Source organism: Stegostoma tigrinum, chromosome 9, assembly GCF_030684315.1.
Source record: "Stegostoma tigrinum isolate sSteTig4 chromosome 9, sSteTig4.hap1, whole genome shotgun sequence".
In the NCBI taxonomy this organism is placed as follows: Eukaryota; Metazoa; Chordata; class Chondrichthyes; order Orectolobiformes; family Stegostomatidae; genus Stegostoma; species Stegostoma tigrinum.
In genome coordinates, this window is record NC_081362.1 from 90,252,938 (window position 1) to 90,273,878 (window position 20,941).

A 20,941-nucleotide genomic window follows, 5' to 3' on the forward strand; every position below is an offset into this window, starting at 1 on the left:
TGGATTGCAGTGTTATGGGGACGGAGGTGAGGCTGATGCTCTTAGGAAGGTTGGTGCAGACTTGATGGGCCAAATGGCCTTTATCTCCTGTAGCAATACTATAATCAGGGATATTGGAGCAATTTATAGTCTGACAATCAACCAGGTTTTCGTTTGGGACTGAAGCCCAGAGATTGAGATGCTAACCATTGGCACCACAAAACCAACTATGGCCTCCATTGATTCACTTTAATCCATAAAATGATTATATTAAAATCTCTAGAGATAATTGGTAAGATCTCCTCTTGGTTCATCTCTTGGTGCAGGTTGTTGTATAAAAGCTTTGGCATCCTGGAGCAACATTATGATGATGTCACAGAGCTGCTCCTCACTGGACATAAATAATGCAGTGCCAGCGGCGTTAAGGGAAGGAGAAAAGGGAAATGAATTGCAAGTTGAGCCAGAGGTTAAAAGTCTTTCTGTGTGAATGTTAAAAACATACACAGAGAATCACATGGAGTAGACTGATTGGCATTAGGCAGCATTTATGACTCAATGCTTCCGTATTGAAGCAGCAAGGTTATAGCCTTCTGTATCATCAGGTATTGCCATGGTTGATGTGTGATGAACAATGATAGAGAAATCTAAGCCTGAACACAGTTCTTAACCTCATCTTCTTTCTGACCAGTCTGTCTTGAACTCTTGGATGACACAACAAACGACAGGTAGCCAATGTCTGATGAGAAATATGTAGTCCGGAATATGAGATCCGAGCCCAACCTGAATCAGACTGACGGGGAGATCCAACTGAAACATTTGGATAATGGAAGCACCCCATGGGGTACATGCAGTGAAATCTTTTGCTCTGGTGGAAGGAATCCAGGCAAACAGCCATACTGTTAGGATGAGAGAGCCAGTTTGCTAAAGGGTAAAGCAGGAATACTTCTTCACCCAGCGGAACTCTGGCATTGCCAGGCTGCTGGAGGCTGGGTGTCAACTGCAGCTTTCAAGACTGGGACTGATGGATTTTTATTGGATAAAATTGTGAGGGATAGGGAGACAAGGTGGCTGTGTGCGGGTAAGATACAGACTAGCAGTGATGCAATCAAATGCTGAGGCAGTCTGGAGGTGATGAATGGCCTTCTCTTGTCCCTACTGTTACTATGTATTATTGAGCATATTGAAGGAGTTTGAATTCAGTAGAAAATCTGAAATTAGTATCCTTACCTCTAAGCCAAAAGGACCAAGTTCAAATCCCAACCATACCTCATATGTCTGAACAGACTGATTAAAAATATCAAGACCTTAAGAAGGAAGACTGGAGGAGCTGGTGTTCTTGTGGTGTAGTGTTAATGTCTCTAGCCCTTGACCAGAAGATGTATGTTCGTGTTCTGGAGGTGCTGTAATAACATCTCTGAACAGATTGATTAGAAAATATCTTGAGTGGTAATGGGCATCTTGTGTCCACCCAGATTCATTCAGAAGTGGTTTGCAGAGACTGTGCCAGGGACCAGCCTCAATTTCACCACCATTCTGCCACGGTTCCTGTCGCTTTACATCTTCTCATTCCTGAATCCTAGAGATCTGTGCTCCATCTCCCGGGTCAACTGGTACTGGAGGTTTCTGGCAGAGCAGGTCAGTGATTCCGCACTCTTACTTCCCAAATGCCTGCTCTTGCATGGAATCTGGCGTGCAGCTGAAGGTGGTCATTTGTTAATGATGATTAATGCAGGAGCTCGGATGGGGTCAGTCCCCAAGTTAGCAACAACCACACACTGAAGCTTATTGGGATGCTTAGTCTTGTCCAAAATAACACACCAACTCCCTTCCTCTTCTTAACACTACCATATCTGTGAATGAGTGAATGATTGAAGATTCCTTTCATTGAACATCTTGGAAGGAATCTTATTTGAGACACTAGCACAGGAGAACCTTCAGCAAATTGTCTCTTTTCAATGTCAAAGTCCTCAAAGTAATTAGTGGCTCAGTGGTTAGTGCCACTGTTTCACAACAACAGGGACCCTGGTTTGATTCCAGCCTCGGGCAACTATCTGTTTGGAGTTTGCCCGCTCTCCCCTAGTCTGCGTGGGTTTCCTCCCACAGTCCAAAGATGCGCAGGTTAGCAGCATTGGCCATGGTAACTTGTCCCATAGTGTCCAGGGATGTGCAGGTTCGGGTGGATTAACCATGGAAAAATGCAAGGTTGGGCGTTGGGGATTGGTCTGTGTGGGATGGCCTTTGAAAGGTTGGTGTGGACTTGATGGGCTGAATGACCTACTTCCACATTGTAAGGATTGTATAAAAGCAGGTAGCACTTCCTCTATGAAAGCAATAGCTCCTCATTAAGCTCTTTGACATCACAGAAACGGGTGGGTATTTAAATTGGTTTTGGTCAATGTTCTATAGTCAAGGATGCCCAGGGAGAGGCAGAGCTGGAGCAGTGAATCTGTTGGAGATGCCACTCACTGCTCTGCGGGACTCTTTCCGTTGTTATAAGCCCTGAGGTGTCCTTCCCCCTCACTTACAATGATCCTGTATAAAGAGATGGCTGAGATAATTACACACACATTTCTCACTCGCTTGAATGTCTTCCTGACCTAGCTTGAAAACTGGACCAATTGTTTTGTGTGCTGTAATGTGATTTTAAAAAAAGAGGACCTACCTGACATGTTAATCTCTATAGCCAACCCCTTCCCAAACCACCTCTCCTGGGATAAATTAAGAATTTGTCTGTGTTTTAACTTGGAGAAACACACTCTCAGACTCACACTCACACACTCAAACAGAGCTACCCAGAGTTGGTATCAGCACCTTGGGCAATATGGCTTCCTTGGTTGCTAGGCAGTTCTGTTGGGAAACAGGAGTGAGGGTATAAATTGGCAGACATTAATTATACTGCAAACTACCACTGCAAACCCAGCGGATGTCAGTATATCATTCATGTGCTGCCAGGAAAACTGGAGACCAAATGTTTACAGCTCAGGGTATCAACCTGATGACATTAACCCTGGGAAATGATGCCTGTTTTTCTGCAACTGGAATTAAAGTGCGTTGGGCCACAGACAATGATCTTGGCCATGGCCTCACACAAGGGGTGATCAGGGAGTGGGTGTCTACTCACAGTGAAATAGAGAGATCCATGATGGATCACTCATGTTCCCCATGCTGCCATTTGAGGAGAGATTTCTGCAGCTTGTTGACTGGGGAAGATCAGGTTTTTATGTACCACAGTAGATTATCATGTATTCACAGAATCCCTACAGTGTGGAAACAGGCCATTCAGCCCAACTAGTCCACACTGCCCCTCCAAAGAGCATCCCACCCAGACCCATTTCCCTACCCCTGCATTTCCCATATCTAACCCACCTAACCTAAACATCTCTGGACACTATGGTCAATTTTAGCATGGCCAATCCAACTAACCTGCACATCTTTGGACTGTGGGAAAAAACCAGAGCACCCGAAGGAAACCCATGCAGACATTGGGAGGATGTGCAAACTCCACACAGACAGTCAGCCTGAGGATGGAATTGAACCCCAAGTGTCTGGTGCTGTGAGGCAGCAGTGCTAACCCAACATCCATTGGAGGGGTCCACAAAGTTTGGGACCCCAAGTGAGGGCACTAGATCTGAGGCAACAATGACCCCTGTAGAACTCTGACTGAGTTTGAGCACTTGTTAGTAAAGATGAAGGTGACCATACTCCTGGAGCACCAGAGGGTTGCTCTCTCCTCAGAGAGGCAATTGGTGGTGAGTTTAACCTGAGCTGTACTGCTCCAGTCACAGACAGATCCCTTCACGTCTTAATTCTTACTGAGGAGTCACAGTCAAAAATCACACAACACCAGATTATAATCCAACAGGTTTATTTGAAAACACAAACTTTCAGAGTCTTGTCCCTTCTTCAGGTGTTAGTGAAAGAGGTGCCATCAGACATAGAATTTATAAGCAAAAGATCAAAAGGTCATAGAACTGATGCGAATGTATTGAACCAACCTAAGATGGCTGTTAAGTCTTTGATCAGTTAGAAAGGAGATGCAGGTTTAAATTGGTTCATATGCAAGTCCCAGAATTTCTTTCACGTCACTGCCTCGAGATAAATGTGGTAAATGGAAAAGCCCTGGGGAAAATTGATGCACAGAGAGATCTGGGTGTTCAGGTCCATTGTACCCTGAAGGTGGCAACGCAGGTCGACAGAGTGGTCAAGAAGGCATATGGAAGGCTTTCATACATCGGACGGGGTATTGAGTACAAGAGTTGGCAGGTCATGTTGCACTTGTATAGGGCTTTGGTTCGACCACATTTAGAGTACTGTGTACAGTTCTGGTCGCCACATTACCAAAAGGGTGTGGATGCTTTGGAGAGGGTGCAGAGGAGGTTCACCAGGATGTTGCCTGGTATGGAGGGTGCTAGCTATGAAGAGAGGTTGAATAGATTAGGACTATTTACATTAAAAAGATGGAGGTTGAGGGGGGACCTGATTGAGATCTACAAAATCATGAGAGGTATAGACAGTGTGGATAGCAAGAAGCTTTTTCCCAGAGAGGGGGACTCAATTACTAGGGGTCACGATTTCAAGGTGAGGGGGAAAAGTTTAAGGGAGATATGCGTGGAAAGTTCTTTACACAGAGGGTGGTGGGTGCCTGGAAAGCGTTGCCAGCGGAGTTCGTAGAGGTGGGCACGATAGCATCATTTAAGATGTATCTAGACTGATACATGAATGGGCAGGGACCAGAGGGATATAGATCCTTGGAAAATAGGCGACAGGTTTAGACAGAGGATCTGGATCGGCGCAGGCTTGGAGGGCCGAAAGGCCTGTTCCTGTGCCATAATTTTCTTTGTTCTTTGTTCTGTAAGTAAAAGCTTTATTAGTGTTGCAGAGGTGTTGTCCCAGGTGAGACAATACATTTCAGGTGTGAGGCTTTCTTTAGAATCTGTCTGTTCTTTAACTTGGAATCAGACTGGTTTTATTTCCAGAGGAAAATTTATAAAATGCCACATTGACTGTCTACAAATTGTGTGCTTTTTGAACAAAATAGATTGTATCTGCAATTATAAATCTGCAAATGACAATTCACCCCATAGATTTATATGTGTGCAGATACGCTTGTGTGTGTGAGTGTAAGTGAGAGTGGGGAGAGAGAGAGAGAGTTTGTGAGTGCGTGTGAGAGAATGTGAGTATGAGTGAGGGTCTGTGTGAGTGTGAGTCTGTGAGTGTGTTTGTCCAAGTTAAAACATAGGCAAATCCTTTTCTGAGGAAGGGTCTAGACCCGAATTATTAGCCTTCCTGCTCCTCTGATGCTGCTTGGCTTGCTGTGTTCATCCAGCTCCACACCTTGTTATCTCACACCTAAAATGTCTTACCTGAAATGACACCTCTGGTACACCTATAAAACCTTTAGTTATCTCGGGGCAGTGACTGGAAAGAAAATCTGGATTTGCATATTAATCGATTGAACCTGCATCTCCTTTCTGACCGATTAAAGATTTAACAGCCATCTTAGGTTTGTTTAATATGTTTGCATCAGTGCTCTGACCCTTTTATCTTTTGCTTATGAATTCTGTGTTTGATGCTAGCTCTCTCACTAACACTGAAGCAGTGAGACTCCAAGTTTGTGCCTTCAACTAAACCTGTTGGACTATAACCTGGTGTCATGTGATTTTTGACGTGGCCCACCCCAGTCCAACACCGGCACCTCCACATCATGAGGAGTCACCACAGTTTTCCAGCTTTGAGTTGGAGCCGTAGTGGGAAACAGTTTGGGAAGCATTGGTGTATCGTAGAGCCCCAAACGCATTCTGATCCTTGAAATATCATCGATAGGATGTAACACACTTTGTATCTCACTGTCGCTTGTTCTACCCTTGTATATTCTCTCAGGCTGTCACGCACAATCTATCCATCTAATAACCTCAGTCTCTTTTTTCTAATTGTTAAACACTTTCCCTCTCTGTCAAATCTTTGTTTTTCACTTTCACACTTTTCACATTTTCATTTCAGCTCTGCTCCCCTGCAGTCTGATCAGTTTCACACATTTCAATGCCACATTCTTACAATCACACCCTCCAGTCTTTAACTGTCTTTCTTTACTGCTGTTATTTTTAACTTCTTCCTCTTTCACTCCCTTTCACCCACTCTCCCTTCCTTGCCACTTTGTTTCCCACACTCTCCCTCTCTGATCAAAGCTCTCTCTCATTTTTCTCCCTCCTCCATTCTCCCTTGCCTGCCTAACCTCACTCACTCTGCTCCTTGTTCTTTTTCCCACCCTATGAAGACAATAATGCAAAGGCCATCATGTGTAATGGATTGACTTACCAGAGCCAGGAGTGATAGTTTCATCCAATTTGCTTTAAAGTATCACTTGTTTTCTGCATGAATGTGACCTCAGCAACTTGTGACGAATTCCAATAAAAGCTTAAAATATGACGAAGACGTTTGGAGGGTGATCTAGACAAGTTGAAAGAGTGAGTAGGTAAAAACATGGGAGTTGGGATGTCATGCTACAGTTGTACAGGCCATTGGTTCAGAATACTTCATTCAGTCTGGTCTCCCTGCTATAGGAAAGATGTTGTTAAACTTCAGAGGGTACAGAAAACATTTACAAGGATGTTGCCAGGGTTGGAGGTTTTGAACTATAAGCAGAGGCTGAATAGGCTGGGGCTATTTTCCCTGGAATGTCAGAGACTGAGGGGAGACCTTATAGAGGTTTATAAAATCATGAGGTAGCGTGGATAGGGTGAATAGCAAAGGTCTTTTGTTTCAGGGTCGGAGAGTCCAAAACCAGAAAGCATAGGTTTATGGTGGCAGGGTAAAGATATAAAAGGGACCTAAGGGACAATGCTTTTATCAAGAGGGTGGTGCATGGAATAAGCTGCCAGAGGAGGTGGTAGAGGCTGGTACAATTATAATATTTAAAATGTACCTGAATGGATACACGAATAGGAAGGGTTTAGAGGGATATGGGCCCAAAAGCTGGCAAATGAGATTAGATTAACTTAGTCGACATTAACTGATTGTTCTGAAGAGTCAGTTTCCATGCTGTATGACACTATGACTATGACTATGGCATAACTTCACATTTATCCTCATGGCAATGGTGTCCTTGTACACCAGCCAATCAATGTAAACAAGCAGGGGCAGCAAGAATAGAGGGTGCCAAATGGTATATTGGCCGTTATTGCAAGAGGATGTAAGTTCAGAAGTAAGGATAAAAACAAAGTTGCTGGAAAAGCTCAGCAGATCTGGCAGCATCTGTGAAGGAAAAAACAGAGTTAACGTTTCGGGCCGGGTGATCCTTCCTCAGTCACCGGACCCGAAATGTTAACCATTTTTTTCCTTCACAGATGCTGTCTGACCTGCTGAGCTTTTCCAGCAATTTCTGCTTTTGTTCCTGATTTACAACATCCGCAGTTCCTTCGGTTTTTATTAAGAAGTAGAAGTTGTACAGGACCTTGGTGAGACTACATCAGGGGTATTGTGTGCAGGTTGGGTTTTTCCTGTCGAAGAAAGGATATACTTCCCAGAGAGGGAGTGCAGAGGATTTTTACTAAGCTGATACTGGGGATGGCAGAGCTGTTATATGATAAGAGATTAGTTCGACTGGGTTTGTGTTCAAGCGTTTGGAGTGTTAGAGGGGATCTGATATAAATACATAGAATTCTAAGAAGTGTTGGACAGACTAGATATGGGGAGGGGTTTTCCCTGGTTGTGGAATCCAGAACCAGAGATACAATCTTAGGATATAGGCTAAACCATTTAGGACTGAGACAAGGAAAAGATTTCTTTACTGAAAGGGGAGTGAACCTGTGGAATTCTCTACCATAGATGGCAGTGGAGGCCAGGTTAATGAATATATTCAAGAAAAAGATTGAAAACATTAGGTTTTAAAAATATCGAGGGGTAAGGAGAGAAAGTAGAAATGATGGCTTTGAGCTTGATGATCGGTAATGATTGTATTGAATGGCAGAGCAGGCTCAAAGGGCTGAATATCTACTCCCAGCCCCAGTTTCTATGTTTCCTAAGCTCCGAAGGAGGCAGTTCAGTGACTCTGTCAGGCATCTTTCCTGCTGGAGACAATTTCACAAGCCAGTATTCCTCGTGGGAGAAGATGTGCTGAAAGATTATGTGTCTGGAAGGGATTTCCCATTCTTTCAAACTGCCAGTGACCTGGTTCCTTCCACCAGTAATGAGCGAATCACTGAGTCTTCATATGGATTTACTGTATCAATGAATGATGATAATCATGATTGTGTTGAGGTGGTGGCATGGATATAATATCACTGGACTAGTTGTTCACAGTTGTGGGTTAATGCTCAGGGGACGTTGGTTCAAATATCACTAAAACACCACATGCAATTAAAATTCAGTTGCTGAAAGAGGAACACACTTTGCTGAATCTTTTCATCCTGTACTCATTAGGAACAATTTTAGGGAGAAAACCAGCATTAATACTGTATGAGAAAAGAGTACTGATTGTTTGGCAAGTGCACTCTGATTGTAAAGACAGTGCCATGGAGAATGTAGCAGTTAATGAGAATTGACAGTTAACTGCCAGGATATAAAAATGCTAATTTTGATATGTAATCAAAGCCTCGTAGTTAAAAAGCCAGTCATCATTAATTGGTACATTCTCCATGTTGCACCCTGACTAATCACAGTCCACATTGCCATCCAATCAGCAGTCTACTCTTGCATGGAATAAATGTTTTCTCCCTTTGATTTTGTATTCTTGTGAATTGTCCTGATGAATGCAAAATGAAAACCTTCAACAAAGTGTGTTTTTTGTCAGCAATATTCACGATCTGGACTAACAACTGACTATTGAAATCACTTTACATATCCGAAATTCAGGGTCAGTTTTGGTGATGATGACCATAAAACTACCACCAATTGTCATAGGAGTCCATCCAGTTCACTAATGTCCTTTAGGGAAGGAAATCTGCCATCCCTGACCTAGCCTACATGTGACTCCAGACCAATGCAATGCAACTGACTCTGGAATGGCCCGGCAAGCCACTCACTCCAAAACAGTTAGGGAAGGACAAGAAATGGTGCCCTTGCAAATTCCATGAGAAAAAAAATTTTAAATGTGGCTTGTGGCTCAAATTTCAGTTTGATTGCTGATTGTATGAAGTACCTACTCGCTGGAGTTTAGAAAATTGAGGGAGCTCTCCTAGAAACCTATACAACTCTAACAGGACTAGACAAGTTAAATGCAATAAAGATGTTCCCCAATGGTGGAGAAGGTCACAAGATAAGGGGTAAACCTTTTAGGAATGAGCCGAGGAGAAATGTCTTCACCCAGAGGGTGGTGAGCCTGTGGAATTCACTATCACAGAAAGTTGTTTGAGCCCAAAACATGACGTTTTCAAGAAGGAGGTAGATGAAGCCCTTGATGAAAACTAGAAGGATAAAAGGATATGGGAGGAGGGTGGGATTAGACTATTGAGCTCGATGATTAGCCATGATCATATTGAATTGTGGAGCTGGCTTGAGGGATTGAATGGCCTCGCCCTGCTCCTATCTCCTATGTTTCTATGTTCTGCTTCGTTGAACAACACATGTTGGTCTTGCAAGGGAAAACGTGAGCCTTCTTGTTGTGTTTTGCCAGGATTGTCTATGGATGCCCAAATGTGTGAAACAAGGCTGGTTCCTGCCGTACACACCCCCTGATCATGAATACGGGGCATGGAAACGCCATTATGTGGTGTGTGTTCGCAGCCTGGACTACCTCACCCCAACAGAGACAGCCAAGATGTATGGGATCCTGGAAGAACCCAAGAAGAAGTTGGAGAGCAGCGAGGATGAGTGGAATGAAAAGTTCCTGAGGAGGTTAATTCGGGACAGACTGGCTGGTAGGAAGAGTGAGTACAACTGAGCCGTCTCATCCTTTCTTTCTCTCGGTTGGAGCTCTGATTTTCCTGTTCCCTCCATTTGCAGCAATGTGAAGGGTGACCAACTGTGGGAGAACAAGACAGGGCACATCATTGAGGAAAAACTTCTTCGCCCAGAGAGTGGTGGATATATGGACTGCTCTGCCCCAGAAGGTAGTGGAGGCCAAGTCTCTGGATACTTTCAAGAAAGATATGGATAGAGCTCTTAAAGATAGTGGAATCAAGGGTTATGGGGATAAGGCAGGAACAGGATACTGATTGTGGATGATCAGCCATGATCATAATGAATGGTGGTGCTGGCTCGAAGGGCCAAATGGCCTACTCCTGCATCTATTGTCTATTGTCCATTATCACACTGGAAGAGAATGAGGGGACCTGGGTGGGATGGTTCTGACAGGGCCTGAGGAGCAGGGGAATGTGTGCAAGAGGACCTTAGAGTGGTATTCTTGATTCACACCCTTTTTTTCCCTTTATTCATTCACAGGATAAGGGTGTCGCTGACCAGGCAGCATTTATTGCCCATCCCTAATTGCCCAGAGGGCAGTTAAGATTCAACCACATTGCTGTGGGTCTGGAGTCACATGTAGGCCAGACCAGGTAAGGATGGCAGTTTCCTTCCCTACAGGGCATTCATGAACCAGATGGGTTTTTCCAACTATCGACAATGGATTCTCAGTCATTGTTAGATTCTTAATTCCAGATATTTTATTGGATTCAAATTCCACCATCTGCTCATGGCAGATTTCGAACCCAGGGCCCCAGGACACTATCTGGGTCTCTGGATTAATAGTCTAGTGATAATACCACTAGGCCATCGCCTCCCCGTCCAAAATTTCCACCAAAGCAGCTGCTGGAATTTAAATTCAATTAATTAAAAGCCAGGCTCAGTGATGGGGACCCTAGTACTGTCACGACCTGGTTCACTAATGCCTTTCAGGAAAGGAAATCTGCCATCCTTACCCAGTTTGGCCTACATGTGACTCCAGACCCACAGCAATGTGGTTGATTCTTAACTGCCTTCTGAAATGACCTGGCAAATTGCTCAGTTAAAAGGCCAGTTAAGGTTGAGCAACAATTTCTAGTGCAGCTGCATCCCATGAAACTATAAGTGTTACAAATACACCTTGGCTAAATTTCTGACGTTTCGGGCCTAGACCCTTCATCAGAGAGGGGGATGGGGGGAGGGAACTGGAATAAATAGGGAGAGAGGGGGAGGCGGACCGAAGATGGAGAGTAAAGAAGATAGGTGGAGAGGGTGTAGGTGGGGAGGTAGGGAGGGGATAGGTCAGTCCAGGGAAGACGGACAGGTCAAGGAGGTGGGATGAGGTTAGTAGGTAGCTGGGGGTGCGGCTTGGGGTGGGAGGAAGGGATGGGTGAGAGGAAGAACCGGTTAGGGAGGCAGAGACAGGTTGGACTGGTTTTGGGATGCAGTGGGTGGGGGGGAAGAGCTGGGCTGGTTGTGTGGTGCAGTGGGGGGAGGGGATGAACTGGGCTGGTTGAGGGATGCAGTGGGGGAAGGGGAGATTTTGAAACTGGTGAAGTCCACATTGATACCATATGGCTGCAGGGTTCCCAGGCGGAATATGAGTTGCTGTTCCTGCAACCTTCAGGTGGCATCATTGTGGCAGTGCAGGAGGCCCATGATGGACATGTCATCAAGAGAATGGGAGGGGGAGTGGAAATGGTTTGCGACTGGGAGGTGCAGTTGTTTGTTGCGAACTGAGCGGAGGTGTTCTGCAAAGCGGTCCCCAAGCCTCCGCTTGGTTTCCCCAATGTAGAGAAAGCCGCACCGGGTACAGTGGATGCAGTATACCACATTGGCAGATGTGCAGGTGAACCTCTGCTTAATGTGGAATGTCATCTTGGGGCCTGGGATGGGGGTGAGGGAGGAGGTGTGGGGACAAGTGTAGCATTTCCTGCGGTTGCAGGGGAAGGTGCCGGGTGTGGTGGGGTTGGAGGGCAGTGTGGAGCGAACAAGGGAGTCACGGAGAGAGTGGTCTCTCCGGAAAGCAGACAGGGGTGGGGATGGAAAAATGTCTTGGGTGGTGGGGTCGGATTGTAAATGGCGGAAGTGTCGGAGGATAATGCGTTGTATCCGGAGGTTGGTAGGGTGGTGTGTGAGAACGAGGGGGATCCTCTTGGGGCGGTTGTGGCGGGGGCGGGGTGTGAGGGATGTGTCGCGGGAAATGCGGGAGACGCGGTCAAGGGCGTTCTCAATCACCGTGGGGGGGAAGTTGCGGTCCTTAAAGAACTTGGACATCTGGGATGTGCGGGAGTGGAATGTCTTATCGTGGGAGCAGATGCGGCGGAGGCGGAGGAATTGGGAATAGGGGATGGAATTTTTGCAGGAGGGTGGGTGGGAGGAGGTGTATTCTAGGTAGCTGTGGGAGTCGGTGGGCTTGTAATGGACATCAGTTACAAGCTGGTTGCCTGAGATGGAGACTGAGAGGTCCAGGAAGGTGAGGGATGTGCTGGAGATGGCCCAGGTGAACTGAAGGTTGGGGTGGAAGGTGTTGGTGAAGTGGATGAACTGTTCGAGCTCCTCTGGGGAGCAAGAGGCGGCGCCGATACAGTCATCAATGTACCGGAGGAAGAGGTGGGGTTTGGGGCCTGTGTAGGTGCGGAAGATGGACTGTTCCACGTAACCTACAAAGAGGCAGGCATAGCTGGGGCCCATGCGGGTGCCCATGGCCACCCCCTTAGTCTGTAGGAAGTGGGAGGAGTCAAAAGAGAAGTTGTTGAGTGTGAGGACGAGTTCCGCTAGGCGGATGAGAGTGTCGGTGGAGGGGGCCTGGTCGGGCCTGCGGGACAGGAAGAAGCGGAGGGCCTTGAGGCCATCTCCATGCGGAATGCAGGTGTACAGGGACTGGACGTCCATGGTGAATATGAGGTGTTGGGGGCCAGGGAATTGGAAGTCCTGGAGGAGGTGGAGGGCGTGGGTGGTGTCACGGACATAGGTGGGGAGTTCCTGGACCAAAGGGGAGAAAATGGAGTCCAGATAGGTGGAGATGAGTTCGGTGGGGCAGGAGCAGGCTGAGACGATGGGTCGACCAGGGCAGGCAGGTTTGTGGATTTTGGGAAGGAGATAGAAACGGGCCGTGCGGGGTTGGGGAACAATGAGGTTGGAGGCTGTGGGTGGGAGGTCCCCTGAGGTGATGAGGTCATGAATGGTGTTGGAGATGATGGTTTGGTGCTCGGGTGTGGGGTCATGATCGAGGAGGCGGTAGGAGGTGGTGTCGGAGAGTTGGCGTCTGGCCTCGGCGATGTAGAGGTCAGTACGCCATACTACCACTGCGCCACCCTTGTCTGCGGGTTTGATGGTGAGGTTGGGGTTGGAGCGGAGGGAGCGGAGGGCTGCCCGTTCTGCGGGGGAGAGGTTGGAGTGGGTGAGAGGGGTGGAGAGGTTGAGGCGGTTAATGTCTCGACGGCAGTTGGAGATGAAGAGGTCGAGGGAGGGTAGGAGGCCTGGGGGTGGTGTCCAGGAGGAGGACTTGTGTTGGAAGCGGGTGAAGGGGTCAGTGGAAGGAGGGTTGGGTTCCCGGTTGAAGAAGTAGGCATGCAGGCGAAGACGGCGGAAAAACTGCTCTATGTCCGACCGTGACAGCTCTTCCCCCCCACCCACTGCATCCCAAAACCAGTCCAACCTGTCTCTGCCTCCCTAACCGGTTCTTCCTCTCACCCATCCCTTCCTCCCACCCCCAGCCGCACCCCCAGCTACCTACTAACCTCATCCCACCTCCTTGACCTGTCCGTCTTCCCTGGACTGACCTATCCCCTCCCTACCTCCCCACCTACACCCTCTCCACCTATCTTCTTTACTCTCCATCTTCGGTCCGCCTCCCCCTCTCTCCCTATTTATTCCAGTTCCCTCCCCCCATCCCCCTCTCTGATGAAGGGTCTAGGCCCGAAACGTCAGCTTTTGTGCTCCTGAGATGCTGCTTGGCCTGCTGTGTTCATCCAGCCTCACATTTTATTATCTTGGAATCTCCAGCATCTGCAGTTCCCATTATCTCTTGGCTAAATTTCTGTTTGATAGACTCTTCTGTGAAGCACCTTTGGGGTGTTTTACTGCATTAAAGGTGTCATGTTGTAGGCGCTATTACAGCACTTTATCGCTCACCGATTCTCTGCCTTTTAGAGGAATTACTGAGGTCCCGACCCCCTTGGTTGTGTGGGAAATGGAATTCTCATCATCGCGATAGAAGATCCCAGACAGAGCTGGTGCATCCTCACCTCAGTGCCGCATTATTGCAGCTAATGGTAACACCCAGGAGCTTTAAAGATGGAGTACACAGTTCCTACAGGGTATGGCATGGTGCAGCAGCAACACATTCGCGGTCTGCTCATGCGGTGTTATTTAAACCCGCAGACATCATTCCTCTCTGTTTAATGTTGTTCCAGGATAAAACCCTCCAGATGAATGTGAGCCTTTCCCAACTCCTGAGGGATGAGATCAGATCACCAGGTTTGTGGAGTGCGACGCTGGAGAAGGGGCAGGTGCTGGGATCACTCCGAATGTTGTGTAACAGGTCAGTGAAGGAGCATGGAGGAGACTGACTGGCTCAGATGTGTCTGCGTGGAGCCTAATGGGGCGTGCCACACCCAAGAGTCTCGCTGCATTGCTGTGAATGCAGTCTGTCCTGAAGAAGGGTAATACCCAAAATGTTGACTGCTCCTTTCCTTCCAGATGCTGCCTGGCCTGTTGTGTTCTCCCAGACTCCTGTCTGTCTGTCCATGTTTGTGTTTGTGCTTATGTCCCCATGTGTGTGTCCACGTGTGGCTGTGTGCTTATGTGTGTCCATGTATGACCCCACACGTATATCCGTAAATCTGTTTGTGTCTGCATGTGTCCATGCATGTCAGTGTGTGCTCACATTTGTGCCTGTCGTCTGCATGCCCTTTTTACAGCAACTCAGATAGCCCCACACCCTTACTGTTTTCCCTGGAGTCCCGTGGGGTTTTTCCCCTCCTTATCCAGTTCCTTTTTGAAAGCTTCATTTAACCTATCTCCACCACACTCTCAGGCATTCCATTCTATTGCTGTTACTTTTGCATCTTCATCAATTATTTGGAATCTGGTCCCTCCTTCCCAAGGGGGAGTAGTTTGTCCCTCATTTGCTCTGCCCAGATGCCTCGTGATATTGAACACCTTGATCGAATCTCCCCTGAATCCTCTCCTGTTCAGGGAGAACAGACCCACCTTCCCAATCTATTAATCTAACTGAAATTCCTCATCTTTGGAACCATCTTATAAACTGTTCCTGCCTCGCTCCAATACTTTCAGATCTTTCCTAAAGAACTGGACACAGTACCTGCTGCTGAGGTCCAACCAGTGTATCCAACATCTTCACCATCACCTCCCTGCTTTGATATTCTTTGCCTGTATTAAAGCCTAGGCTACTGTATGGTTTATTAATTGTTTTCTCAATCTGAGCTGCCACGTTTAATAACTAATGTACATGTGCACGATGTCTCTGTGCTCCTGAACTCCGTTTGGAACAGTGCTCTTTAATCTATTTATCACCTCTGTGTTCTCTCTATCAAGACTTTGAGCTAAAGGGAGAGGTGCTATAGGCTGGGGCTATTTTCCCTGGAGCGTCGGAGACTGAGAGGTGACCTACTGGAGATTGTGGGGGTTGTGGATAGGGTGAATAGCCAAGATCGTTTCCCTGGGTTAGGGGAGTCCAAAACTAGAGGGCATAGGTTTAGCTGAGGGGGGAAAGATATAAGAGGGACCTAAGGGACAACTTTTTCACAGTGGGTGGTGTGTGTATGGAATGAGATGTCAGATGGAGGCTGGTACAGTTACAACATTTAAAAGGAATCAAGAGGGCATATGAATAGGAAGGATTTAGAGGGAGGTGGGCCAAATGCTGATAAATGGGACTAGATTAATTTAGGACAGCTGGTCAGCATGGACAGGTTGGACTGTAGGGTCTGCTTCCAAGCTGTACATCTCTATAACTATGACTCAATGAGTTATCACCTTGCAGTTTATCTGTCACCCATCTGCCCACTCCACCAACTTGTCTATGTCTTTCTGAGGTTCTCACAGTGCATAATGCTTCCAAGTTGGGTATCATCTGCCAAGCTTCATAATGTGCCCTGTACAGCATGTTCCACATCAGTGCTTCCCAATCATACTCATACCATGACCACACTTTGGGAATTGTAAATCGTTGCAATCCCTCCCCAGTGAAAATCATGAGGGGCAGGGAGGTTCCTGCATGAATGAAGAGCATCATGTGTGAGTGGGGTCCTACCTGTTAGTGGAGGGTACAAGTTGTTCTAACTCAGCCAGAGATCCTTGGGATAATTGCTACCTCAGAAATCAGGGCCCTACTTGGGGCCTCGGCCTCCACTTTGTCCCGATCCATTGCTCCAGATCGTTAATGTAAATCAGAAAAAGCAAACTATGATTGTGTTGAATGGTGCGGCAGGTTTGATGGACTAAACAGCCTATTTCTGTTCCTAGTCTGTATAATCTCCCCTCAACATTTGACCATTATAGACACAGTCTTCCTCATAGAGTCTCTTAAGACTGAGGATGACTTTCTTACACTCCTGTTTTGCAGGCTGACGGACTGTAATATGGGGAAATGTGAGGTTGTACACGTTGGCAGGAAGAATATTATTTAAATGGAGATAGACTGCAGAAAGCTATGAAAGGGAGGGATTTGGGGGTCCTAGTCCATGAATCATAAAAAGCAAATATCCAAGTTTGGAAGTAATAGAGAAAGCAAATGGAATGTTGGCCTTTATTTCAAAGAGAATGAAATGTAAGAACAGACAGGTCTTACTAAAACAATAGTAGGACCACAGATAGAATATTAGGAAAGGTGACTCGTACAGCAGTTGGAGGCAGTCCAGAGAATGTTCACCAAGCTGATCTCAAGCATGGATGGACTGCCACATGACGAGAGGTAATATTCTTTAGGGAAGGAAATTGCCATCCTTACCTGGTCTGGCCTACATGTGACTCCAGACCCACCGCAATGTGGTTGATTCTGAACTGCCATCTGGGCAATTAGGGATGGGCAATAAATGCTGCCCTAGCCAATGATGCCCTCATCCATGAATGAATAAAAGAAAAGTTGTGTAAGTTAGGCCTTAACTCATTAGAGTTTAACAGAATGAAAGGTGGTCTATTGCAACACATTCTCAGGGATTTTGTAAGAAACACAGTTTCTCACGTAATTGGAAAGGGTAGATACAGGAAGTTGTTTCCCCTTGCAGAGGAGTCTAGGCCCAAAGGGCACAACCTCAGAACAAGGTGTTGCACATTTACGACAGGGATAAGAAAGAATTTCTTCTCGCAGAGGGTTGTGAATTTGTGGAATTCATAACAATAGGGGGTTGTAGTGGTTGGGTCATTAGTCAGGAAAGTGGAGTCAGGGATTATCAGATCATCCATGATGCTATTGAATAATAGAGCAGATTTGATGGGCCACATGGCCTGCTGCTGCTATTCTTGTTGTATTCTGGACTTCTTGTTGCGTAATGAACAGTGCAATGCTGGATCCCCACAGCCTGACACAGTGGGGGGCAGGTGGTGTGCGAAATCAGAGGGTTTTTTACATGGTCCTTCTGCTTGGCTGCCACCTGGGCCTGACAAGCTGGCTGGCAGCTACATGGAGGCTTCTCCTCCAGTTTGGGCAAGCTCAGGCTAGAACATCCCATGAGCAATGAGCTGGTATCGTTCTGGTGAATCTTCTAAGCATGTTGTACGGAACATAGACACGTTCCTCATGCAGGCCACCCAGGAGCTTGTTGCCAAAATGGTTGTTTCTTGGTTAATGACAGGAAAAGCCTGGCTGGAGGAGGGAGCTACCCTGTGCTGCCTCACACCGAAACTGCACAACCAGCAAGTAACAGCTCTGACCAACTGCGGGTCATCCTCATATCATCCAGGATTCCAGCCTGGGAGGTAAGGGTTTTCTTGACGTGGGGACAAGCTGGGAGCAGTGAGGGAATGTGGGGGTTAGGGTGGGGTGGATGACAGTAGGAGACGGGAGGCTCTGAATGGAAATCTAAGGATGTGTTGATTGGCATCTTAAGGTGTGATGTTAGCGCCCAGCCTGGATGGGGTGTTGTGGGGGGGTGGGCTCATGATCACAGACAATCCAGAAGGCATAAGAGATCAGGAAAACAAAAGTATTGTCAATGCATTTATATAGCACCTCCACACCACCTCAGTGGACAAACCAAAGGCACATTACAGCCACGATAGATACCTTTGAGACATAGTCACTGTTCCAATGCAGAATTGCTGAAGACCAATTTGTGCACAGCTGGCCCTCACAAAGAGCAACAGCATTTAAACAATAGATATTGGGTAAGACTCTGGGGAGAGCTTGCCTACTCTCAGAGGATCGGTTAGAAAAATGCAGGAGGAGGTCATTCAGCCCATTGAGTCTGTGCTGGCTCTTTGTAGTCAGTTCTATTGTCCAGTCTATCCATTTTATTTCCTGCAAGTATCAATCTGATTTCTTTTGGAAATCATTGACCATCTCCACTTCCCCTCCCCCTCATGTGGAGGTGCCAGTGTTGGACTGGGGTGGACAAAATCAGAATCATATAACTCCAGGTTATAGTTTATTTAAAATCACAGGGTTTATTTAGAATCACAGGCTTTTGAAGCGCTGCTCCTTCGTCAGGTGAAGTGGAGGGAAGTGCACAGGAATGCAAACTCTTACTCATACCGACTGACACTTGTGATGACCTGCAAAGGCTTGTTATTTAGCCTGTCAACACTCCATTCTCACCATTTGTGCTATCTTTTGACCCTCTTAATTATCTAGAATTATTTTGCACTGATCTCTCTGACTATAAATTCTGTGCCTGTGCGCTTCCCTCCACTTCATCTGACAAAGGAACAGCGCTTCAAAATCTTCGGATTTCAAATGTATCTGTTGGACTATAATCTGGTGTCATGTGACTTCTCACAGGCAGCGTCTGCCAAGTTATTAAGAGATCACTGTGTAAAACATTTCATGCCCACCTTCCCCTCTGCATGTCTTATGCAAAATCTGACGCCCATGGGCCTAATCCTAGTACCATCAGCTAACAGGAGCAATGCTCCTTTTTAACCTTATCTCACCCCTTGGTCAAAGCTTCTCTCATTTTCCTTCATTCTAAGGAGAACAGCTCCAGCTTCTCCAAACCCAAACTATTGCTAAAGCCCCTCATTGTTGGAACTACTGCCCTCATTCCTGGAACCATACACAAACTAGCTGGAAAAGTTCAGCAGGTCTGGCAACATTTGTGAAGGGAAAAAACAGAGTTAATGTTTCAGGTCCAGTGACCCTTCCTCAGAACTGCTGCCAGACCTGCTGAGCTTCTCCAGCAACTTTGCTTTTGTTCCTGATTTACAGCATCCGCAGGTCTTTTGGTTTTTATTCCTGGAACCATTCTGTGTCAATCTCCTCTGTGCTATCTCATAGGCCTGCTCAGCCTCTCCTGAAATGTAGGACCAGAACTGGATGCAATATTCTGATTGGGACATTCAGCTTCAAATTCACCTGAGAGGGGAGGTAGTGCCTCGATTCCACTGAAAGCAACACCTCTCTCAGCTCAGAGTCTCACAGTTTCAGTCCCTGGATGGAGGCTTGCACCTATGATCTTCAGGCTTAGAAAGATGGAGGTCTCATTATTAAAAATGGGGGATGGTGTTTGAACACACTCAATATTACCCCAACCCCAAGCCCACCCGGTCTCACCGATGTGAAGAGACTTGTGATGCAGTTTGTAAAGAAGGGCGTAGAGGGTGCTATTCTCATATTTGAGGCTTGTTCCCATTGGCAGATGGTTGTGGACTGTGTGAAGATTGGCGTGGTGCCCATGATATATGAGCACTTTGGGACGACACTGGACAGCCTCATGTACCGTTTGGAAAAGATGCTGAGGGGCCGAAGAGCCAGGAGCATTGGGATCGTTGCTGAGGGGGACTCGACTGAGATCGACTTGGTACGAGGTAAGTAGAACCCTGATGATCAGATACTAATGACTGAAGAGGCGATCAATCAGGACAGTATGGTCAATGCAAAACACAAGGTTAGAGACGGATACACTTGCTTTGTGGACAGGTCAGAAAATGCTCTATAGCCTGATCCCTGGGATAAAAGAGTTGACTTATGAGGGTAGGTTGAATAGATTGGGCCAAACCTCAATAGAGTTTAGAAAAATGAGTGATAATCTGTGTCCACATGTAAAGTTCTGAGGGATTCTGACCAGGGGAGATACTGAATTTCCTCTCATGGGGCGTCTGCAATGGAGGTCACAGTTTAAAAACAAGGGAATTCCCATTTAAGAAGATGATTTCTTTTAGCCAACTGTGTTAATCTTTGGAATTGCGTTCTGGAGGTTTTAGTTTGACAAGGTATAGTTGAGGGTGATATGAGTGTGTTAATAAGAGACAAGAGTTAAGGCCACAGTCAGATCAGCCACGATCCCGGTAAATGGATGGGCTGAATGGCCTATTCCCACTCTAATTTCTTATATTCTCATGCGTACCTCTTAAAATGGGCACTGACCAGCTTGGGTAGTCTCCATGAGCCACATGTTCACTTGGGGCCTTTCAAGGCTGGCAGTGGGCTCTGTTGGGTGACCATAGACCTGGTCACCTCTCTGCCAGGAGTTATTTTGACAAGGAGGGTGGGCTTGAGTCCTGTTGGCCCTCCAGGATCCCAGATGCGCCACAGTAACGTCACTGATGGAAGGCGATATTCTCAATCCCTCCCCATTTCTCCCTGTGTCTCCAGGTTGCAAAATCAGTTCAAAAAATCTTCCAAAAGCCGAGGTGAGGGGATTCTGGGAGAATCTGAGTGGCTGCGTATTGCCACAGGAAGAGGGAGGCCGTATCGACATCTTTGTGCCATTGGCTGCCTCAGGTCTGTGTCTGATCTTCAACAGTTTAAGAATGAAGGTGCAAAACGGTTTCTCCCTCATGCAGCCAGCGCCAGTACTCACTGGACTAGACAGGAGATTGTTGTGAAAGGCTATCTTTACGATGTCCACGCTCCCTGAGTGAGTTGTTTCTTAGTCAGAGGCAAATTGATGGCTTATTCCCG

General features: G+C 46.7%; 1 protein-coding gene across 2 annotated transcripts in view; it reads left to right on the top strand.

The window, feature by feature from the left end:
• Positions 1–20,941, top strand: part of LOC125455202 (epithelial cell-transforming sequence 2 oncogene-like) — a 75,220-nt gene that overhangs the window by 9,451 nt on the left and 44,828 nt on the right. For both annotated transcript variants that reach the window (XM_059648829.1, XM_059648830.1), the window contains exons 5-11: positions 1,452–1,614; positions 9,590–9,842; positions 14,011–14,177; positions 14,274–14,401; positions 17,676–17,799; positions 19,677–19,845; positions 20,633–20,761. In XM_059648829.1, the coding sequence (XP_059504812.1) occupies positions 1,452–1,614; positions 9,590–9,842; positions 14,011–14,177; positions 14,274–14,401; positions 17,676–17,799; positions 19,677–19,845; positions 20,633–20,761 (1,133 nt within the window). The remainder of the gene's footprint in view (positions 1–1,451; positions 1,615–9,589; positions 9,843–14,010; positions 14,178–14,273; positions 14,402–17,675; positions 17,800–19,676; positions 19,846–20,632; positions 20,762–20,941) is intronic.